At 41.4% G+C, this 8823-nt stretch overlaps 1 protein-coding gene across 1 annotated transcript in view; it reads right to left on the bottom strand.

The window, feature by feature from the left end:
* The window catches only part of rab3gap1 (RAB3 GTPase activating protein catalytic subunit 1), a 16376-nt gene extending 9455 nt beyond the window's left edge, over nt 1–6921 (bottom strand). The window contains exons 1-7 of the mRNA XM_015403940.1: nt 6864–6921; nt 6696–6751; nt 4365–4443; nt 4160–4289; nt 2902–2980; nt 2657–2776; nt 1994–2159 (exon numbers count right to left, since the gene is read on the bottom strand). Of these exons, the coding sequence (XP_015259426.1) occupies nt 1994–2159; nt 2657–2776; nt 2902–2980; nt 4160–4289; nt 4365–4443; nt 6696–6751; nt 6864–6881 (648 nt within the window). The 5' untranslated portion in view covers nt 6882–6921. The remainder of the gene's footprint in view (nt 1–1993; nt 2160–2656; nt 2777–2901; nt 2981–4159; nt 4290–4364; nt 4444–6695; nt 6752–6863) is intronic.
* Nucleotides 6922–8823: the final 1902 nt, after the last annotated feature.

The raw sequence follows: 8823 nt of genomic DNA, 5'->3' as shown, positions 1-8823 counted from the left end.
TGCGTTTTCCAGGTATGTACCAGTGTAGACTTTCCTACAGCCATTGCTAATAAATAGACATATATTTTAACATCCATGCTTTCTAGATTAAAGGTATAGTGGATAAAATTCTTTTAAAACCTAAACCTAAGGTATTTCACGGTTGGTGGATGAGGAACCTGAATCACTTCCTGTCTGGAGGATAAATATGGCGGCACCCTGCCACAGCCAGCAGAGGGTGGTTGTTGTTATGTTTCCGTGGTAACAGCAGCAGAGATGATGAGGTTTAATAAGTTTTTATTAAAATATTTATCCATCCATCCATTTTCTTACATACCGTACTTAATACCAAGCGGGGTTGCAAAGGGTGCTGGTGCCTTTTGGACTGTGGGAGGAAGCTGGAGTACCTGGAGAGAATCGAGGCATGCTCAGGGAGAACATGCAAATTCTATGCAGAAAGACTCTGGGCCGGGAATCGAACCGAGAACCTTCTTGCTGCAAGGCAGCAGTGCTACCCACTGAGACACTGAGCAGCCCTAAAATATTTATTTATCTATGATTTCACTGAAGACTCCTAGATGACTTGATGAGACACATTTTCTCTTTACCTCATAAAACAATCTAGTTCTGAAAAGAGAAGGAATTATGTACTTATCCTCTTTAATGTTAGAATATTAAGGGTGGAACGGTTCACAAAATCCACGGTTCGGTTCAAGGTTTCGTGGTCATGGTTTTTGGTTCGGTATATGTTGATTGTTACACCGAAATCCCATAAAAATTTATGAAATTAATGAAAAAATAAATTAAAGAATTGTAATTACTTTTAATGATCCGCGGAAACCCTGGATCATTTCCGTATGTTTTGCTGCTTTGAATTTAATCATCTGGCGCATGCTCTCTACGATCTCAAAGGAACTCAGAGGGGAGCGGACGGGAGCCACAGTGGAGGCTGTAGGCTTTGCTTTGAGCAGGCGGTCTGGAGCGCAGCGGGGCGGAGAGGAGCGCTGACAGAGTATGTGGGATTTCAAGGTTAGCCTGACATGTTGGTCGTGTTGCTGTTAGCGTAAACAAAACGTGTTGCACAATGCTTGCACACTGCTGCACTTTTATCCACAACTTTCTTTCCGCCGTCATCGTAGGTCACTCTAAATTCAAAGTGGTCCCATACAGCAGACCTATAAAGTGCTGCTGGCGCGTCTTCCAACTCCTGTTCTTTCCCACTCGCCATACCCACACAATTCTCCACAACAACTGATTTTTTTCTGCTACACCCAGCTAAGCTGCTTCGCTTCTTCTTCTTCTTGTTTACTACTGGTGGTTGGCTTTGGTCGCAGTACCGCCACCTTCTGCCCTGGAGTGTAAACGCTTCGCCTATGAGAAAAAGGAGCAGCGCATGAACCGAACGAAACACGCGAACCGAACCGAGACAGTCGAACCGAATGGTTCCGATGGTTTTCATAAACTGTTCCATCCCTATAGAATATTGATGTGCAGAATTAACCACATTGATTTTGTTGTCAAGTAATTGTTAATATATGAAAAAATAAAATTTTTGAATTTTTCCACCTGGAAGTATTACCGCTGCCACTATCTATATTAGATGAAAAAAATGGCCCCCCCCACCTAGCTCCGCCCTTGGGCAGCAGGATAATAAAAGCGAACATATTCTGCTGGCAGGTTTCTACATTTTAAGTTAATTTAGTCGTTAATAAACTGTTTCAGAGGAGTGATCATAGCGCTCTGCATCAGCAGTGCTGTGTCCGTCTCCCTGATCAGCTTGTCTGATTGGTTGATGCTCATGAGGCGCGTGACGCGCTATTTTAGACACTGCAAGACCTTTAGATGCTTGTAAGCCTGCTGCTTCTGCTGCCTGAAGCGTGTGCGGTCTGAACGTAGCTTAAGACCTTTTCAGGCGAGTGAATGAACGTGGTCAGAATGAAAACGGGGCTCTGACAAAATAAAAGTGCAAACAGTGGGTTTAGTTGGGCCCCCAGGTTTGGGATCCTCTACTCACTATTTTAGACTTGAAGATGTCCAGGAGCCCAGACAGGTGGTTATATTGGCTCGGCACTTTGCGCAGATGGACGATCTCAAAGTCGGTGCGAACTCCCGGGCCTTGGCACTCTCCTGCATAAATCCGTCTCCACTTCTGCTGGATCTGAACAAACATGGGGACCTGACTGGACCAGAGCAGGACAGAGGCTGCTGTTAAAACTCATCCCAGCATCATTACAATCTGCCACGTCTGCTTAGAGAAGATTACAGATTATCTGATAATCTTTCCTGAATCAATGAGCAGAAACAGGTTTAGAAGCTAAACCTGCAGTCGGATTTAAACTACAGCTCCTTTGGTTTCATATCTAGATATTAAATACTCTAAAACTAAATATTATGAAAATAAATACTAAGGAACTAATAATAGAATATTTAAACACATTTCTTAAACAAATATGATATTCAAAATACATACTCTAAAGTAATAATGTAGCATTTTATTTCATTTCTTAAAATAATTAAGATTATTCTAAAACAAATATTTAAATAATTGATCCTATTTAAAGAGGTGCTCCGGCCTCGACATGGCGCTGGGGTCAAAGGTCAGGGACCCCCAGAGACAGTCTGATATCTATGTGCAGAAGCTCTAGGTGACAAACAGGAAGTGAAGTTTTCTACCCACCAGCCGCTGTTGGTCAGCGACATGGAGACGGAGCTGAGCAGCAGGTTGCATTTGGACTCGCTGATGATGGCCTCACAGTTTGCTCCAGGGCTGATCACCACAAACTCCCGCAGGCCGAACCTGCCCACAGATGGAACCAGAAGGGAGAACTTTGCAGCTAAATATTCAGCTTCTGTTTGGTTTTCTGCTTTTTGTTGGTTGTAGATAAAAATTCTAAATCTGCAATAAAAATCAAGGAAACTCACCATCTGACCAGACAGTGGGCTCTGGGAGGGAAGTCGTTGCTCATGCACAGAAGATCATGCATGGCCGGCGGCAGAGTCTCTGAGCAAAAGGAAACCAACATTTCATGAGTGGATCTGCTTCAAGACTGATGTGAGTCAAAGCGCCGCAAAACAATGAGGAGCGTTTAATTGGATCCCGGAGAAGCGATTCACTAACTGGAATCTTTCCAGAAACCAGGAAACTGGAGTCATTCATTCATAGGAACGAATCCTCTGAGTGAACTGACTGAATCGGATCAGTGGATCCTTCCTCTGCTGAGCGGTTCCTTTTGGAGCTCAGATGAAGCAGATCCTTCAGGCTCTGAAGAATCAGCTCTACTAGCAGTAGGCTCAGAAGAACTGCTCCCCATCAGTTCTTCCCACCACTTAAGCTCCGCCCCCCTCGTGTGGGTGCTGAAGCCCCGCCTCCTTTAAACAAAGGGTCTGAACACAGAGCATAAAGGTACTGATCCGTCATAAAAAACTTCCTCCTCCCCATTAGCCAGACTGGATCAGACCGGCTTTAGCAGCATCTTCCTCCACTGCAGATGCTCCAACCGACACGGGCCGTTTCTCGATTCACTAGAACACGAGTCCGGACAGATAGTCTGGAGTCTGCCAGAACGGGAGCATGCAGAATAAATCTAGGTCAAACAGAAGCGTACTGATGACATCACCACATTCAAAGCTAGTCTGTTATTAATAGTCTCCAGATTATAATAAATTATTACTTTTTTTTTCCATTTAGTGGAGGAATAATCACATAAACACAAATCAAATGAACATTTTGCCAAACAATCAAACCTCCATCAGAGCAAGCAGTACTTTACACACGGCTATGCAGAGAGAGGGCTAATACTGACGGGCTAGCGTTAGCCCTGGCCGCTGCAGACGGGCTAACATTAGCCATTAAGTTAAAAGAAGAGAACTTTTAAACTAATACTCTGAGTTGCTGCCGCAGTGCATGCTGGGACAGCTGACTGTCTGGAGAATGAACAAGTCTGCTCTGATGCATGCTGGGTAAAGAGGGAGGGGCGAGAACAACATCCAGGGACCTGCTGTTCTAGTGAATTGGAACACTGCTAGGGCTGGTGATGTTTCATGAGCACACAATGAAGCACAAGAACACAGACTGAGAAACGGCCGGAGTCAACAGGGCTACAGCCTGACCACGTCTCCATGGAGACGCATTCAGATCACTGAGGTGAAGGACACTAGTGGACATCAGTTAGTGACAGACCTTCTTCGCTCCTTCCATCTTCCTGTTGGCCTTCTTCTTCTTTCAGGAAGTGGTGGGTGATGTGGAACTTGAAATCAGCAAAGTGAACGTCATGTGACTGCTCCCCCCAGCTGCCGCTGACGAATGCTCCCTGTGTCGACAGAGCAACAGCCCAGAATGACTTACAGCAGAGGAATGGTTGTCATGACTTTAGCAACCAGGTCACCTTTCCTGGAGACGATTTCCCCACGTAGCTCTCAGTCAGCTTCCACTCGTTCAGGACCTCCTCTACTCTGGACACAAACCTGCAGACCAACAGCAGAGTTACGCTTCGGATTTAGCTCATCATCTCTGCTGCTGTTGCCACGGAAACATCACAACAACCACCCTCTGCTGGCTGTGGCACGGTGCCGCCATATTTATCCTCCAGACAGGAAGTGATTCAGGTTCCTCATCCACCAACCGTGAAATACCTTAGGTTTAGGTTTCCTCCAAACGTCTGGTGGGAACTTTTGTTTCTGTTTGACAGAAGTTTATCGGTAAAATGATCCTGTTTACCTGATTCCCGCTAACCCGGATCCCGCTAACCTGGGTCCTGTTAACCTTTAGTTGATCCCAGTGAGGGAGTCATATCCTCCGCCTTGCAAAAAAATACGAAGCTGGCCACGGTTTCGTATCCACAGATATCTTTATGCCCTCGATTTATTTTAACAGGTTTTCCACAGATGAGCAAGATAATATTATGCCCTAACTCTGAAATGACAAACATTTCCTCGCTGGTAGTGTTTTGTGATGAGTTGCTTATTTGTCCTTCTAATTCTACCAGTGAAGCAAACAATTTAGACTAACAGTAAAAACAAAATTATACTCTACTGTCAGTAACTTGAAAAACATGAATGATTTAAAGTTGTTCTGCTTGCAAACCAAAAAATGTGGCGTCCTGAAAACAATAGAATGAATAAGATGACAGCTGACTGCTTGAACATGGTCACACATCATGACGGGTTCACAACTGCTGCATGAAAAATAATCAACAATAACAATAAAAAATTTAAAGTAGCCTACTGCAACCCTAATTGAGGATAAGATGATAACATCCAAACAACATCCCAGCTGATGGAGGGTTTTACAGCCCATATTCCTCCAGATCCCGCTGGATCACAAGTTAATCTGTGAGATTCTGACTTTTTCAGATCCTATTTGATCCCCGAACAGAAATTACTCATAATATTTCACATTATCCACAGACAACAGACGTGTGTTGGATAGATCTTACACCAGGATAAATTAGATCATTCATTCTGACCCGTTTGTTTACTTTTGCTGCATTTTGATCAGGCAACCACGCAGCCACCTAATCTCTTCAAACAGCTGTGCTGTGGACCACGTTTGTCACAAATTAATCTAGTTCATCATTTAAGAATATCTGCATTTTTCTACAAGAACTAATATCAAGCAGCCATGGCGACTCATACCCAGCTGCTAACTCTGGGATTTAAATTCTTCTGTGAAAACAGAAAAAGTAAAGTTTCCGCATCTGATACAGTTCATCATACAGCAGAGTTTTGGATCCACTAAAATAAAAACACTGTAGTAGAGACTTGGATTTGTGTCCAAACAGGAGAATCAAGGAAACATGAGCGCATGGATTATAATAACAAGAAAATAACTTTGTGTCATAATTTGAAAAATAAAGTGGGAATAGTTGTAGGGGGGAGAAGCCAGATTGTTCAGTTTGCAGTCAGTTTTTCCTGAAAAGGTGCTGCTTAAACAGATGTGTTGCTTTCTGAATGACAGGCCTCATTAATTTATTTATATTTACATTCAGGGATTTATAAAGTGAGCGGACTGTCTCCTCCAAGCTGCAGGTTTTCATTTACAGTTTATGGTTCAGCAGGAGAAATGACTATGTGAGACAAACTTTTATTTGGATATTTCTTTACACTTGCGGCTGTTCTCTGTGTGGGATGCTTTGCACTAACTGCTTTTCTGTAGATAGTTATTTGCCACATCGATCTAATCTGAAAAAACAAAACAGAAATTCATTATTAGATATGTCGGTTGATTTTTTTGGCGAACAGTTTTGTTAGGTTAGGAATATTTTTATCAGGCATCAACACAGCCACCTAAGCTTCAGTAACATCTGCGGTGCGCAGAGCTCATTCTAACCAGTTAATCTGTCACACCTGCGCTCAGGGCAGCAAATCCAGATGTTACACATTTACGGATCTAACACGGCAGAAGTGTAGCAAAAATCTGGTGTGTAAAGAGAGCAAACGGAGAAACCGCTGGACTTGTAACCAATGATTTGTCTGTATTTCTGGGTCTTGAAGCGAAAATACTTCAGACAGAAGTGTCTCTGTGTTTGTTTACAGATTGTTCTACACATTTGTAAATCTTAATACAGATTTGTGGATTTCTTTTTTTATAAATTTGCAAACCGGATTAGGCACACAGTAGTTTTGCACAGTTGCAGATTGTTTTACAGACACACAAATCTCCTCACACATTTGCAAATAATAAAGCATCAGTTTTGGCCCCATATCCTTTAGCTCACCGTTCCCACTCTGAAGCGGTGGTAAAGTCCGTTATCTCAAACACCTCCGACTCCGGCTGGAAGAACAGAAGAGGAGAAGATAAGGAGAAGGAAAGGAGAAGGAAATGTTGACGTTAATTCCTGCAGCAGGAAGCTGTAACTGAGCCTCAGTAATACAGTAAAACCTACATCGTTGTCAGCCGCCATGTTGATGCGCTTCTGTTTTCCTTCTTCTTCTTAGTTGTTGCAGCAGCGCGTTGCTGCCCCCCTCTGGTCAGAGGGTGTCATCCACTGATCTCTATTTATTCACCGGATTGCTGATGGAACCTGCTGCCAATTCCTTACAAATAATTCAGTTTGGTTTATATATTAATGAAAAAAGGTGGAATTCTTAGTTAATACTTTGATGATTTTAACCAAATATTATATCCATAAATGTCGTTATGCAAAATGCTCCCTCTCATTCTCTGCTCTCAAAAACAAACTTTCCTCCTTCAACCGATGTGTGAAGAAGATGCAGAACCTTAAAGCAAATAAATTGTCCGATTTATTGGAGAAATATCAGTTAGTCCCCTCTTCTAAATAATTCTTTTTTTTTTCTCTTCCTTGTTCTAGCCTGTAATTTTTTTATTGGAGTTAATAGGAGTTGTGATCTTATTTGTTTCTTGTAATGTTCAATATTGACGTATTGTTGAATTTGTCATTGATATTCTGTTTTGTTTTTTTTAATAATAAAAAAAAAGAACCTGCCGCCATCTTGGTACTCCCCACTCTCGCGCCATAAAAACGCCTGTAATGTAATTACCATAACAGTGTAATCAATACAGGTATATTATATTTAAATTATTAATTTAGCAGTTTTTGGACATCATCGGATAGTATGTAATATTCTTATTACCTGAGTACAGTATTTTATGCCCCATTACCACTTATTTTATTGTGATGGTTTGTATAATATGTTATATTACATGATTTATAGACTTCATTGACTTCATAATGACTGTTCAATGTGATGGGCCTATTTATTTATTCTAAGTTAAAGTTAATCTACTGACGCTATGAAACAGCCAGTCTGTGTCAAAGTGATGAATTTATCTTTATTTTAAGAGTTTAAGTCCCTGAAAATGAGAACATAATGGTTGTTTGATTGGGAGACAGTGCTGTGAAGCCACTGGCCACCATAGGGAGTACCAATATGGTGGCCAGTGGCTTCACAGCACTGTCTCCTACCAACTTTTTTTTTTTATTATTGCAAAAAGAACATACAAGAACAATAAGAACAGTATAGAACATTATTAATTACAAACAAATACAACATCAAAGGGCTTTATAAAACAGCAATTTTACTATGTCATTATCAAATCTGTGCTCGAGGGTTGCAAATCTTTAAGGGTAGCTATGATTTTAATGGCTTTAGCATTTGAACTGAATTCTAAGGATTCTATATAGATATTAATAGAAGATAATAAAATCTGGAAATTAGTTTTTTGTTGTAAATATTTGGAGGTATGTATATGATATTTACCATAAATACTAAAAAAATTAACAACATATAGGAATTCTGCTTTGATGTCTCCTACCAACTATCAGCAGTGGTAAGATGAACAGTGATGTCATCACTTGAAGGAACAGATCAAGTTTGCTGCTTTGTGAGCAATCTGGTAAAACCAGCATCGCTCATGAAATCAGTGATCCAAAGAATCTTCTTATAATTAGTTTTTTTTAAATTATCATCTATATTTATAAATTAATTATGCATCGAATTCCAGTGGTACATTATGACATTATACAGGAGAAAACAAATTTGTGTTTTCAAATAGTTTTATTCTGATGTTGGTTTGTTTATTTTCTTTTTCCCTCTGATTTTATTCTGAGACTTGTTACACAAACCTGGATTCTTCCCAGTCTTCCCAGTTTAACCATATGAAAAAAGGCCCTCGAGACCAGCAGTATCACCAAGAATCATGGTGGACTTCAGGAAGAACCGGCCTAACCACACACAAATTCCTGGGGGGGCACATCACAGACACCCTCACCTGGACTGGAAACACCACCTAACTGGTCTAAATGGCCTATAAGTGCTTGGACTTCCTGCGGAGGTCCCCCCCCCCCATCCTCCCCACCTTCTACAGAAGCATCACAGAGATCA

This window comes from Cyprinodon variegatus, unplaced genomic scaffold (assembly GCF_000732505.1).
Source record: "Cyprinodon variegatus isolate N-32 unplaced genomic scaffold, C_variegatus-1.0 Scaffold1597, whole genome shotgun sequence".
In the NCBI taxonomy this organism is placed as follows: Eukaryota; Metazoa; Chordata; class Actinopteri; order Cyprinodontiformes; family Cyprinodontidae; genus Cyprinodon; species Cyprinodon variegatus.
This window is presented reverse-complemented; position numbering and strand designations above follow the sequence as displayed.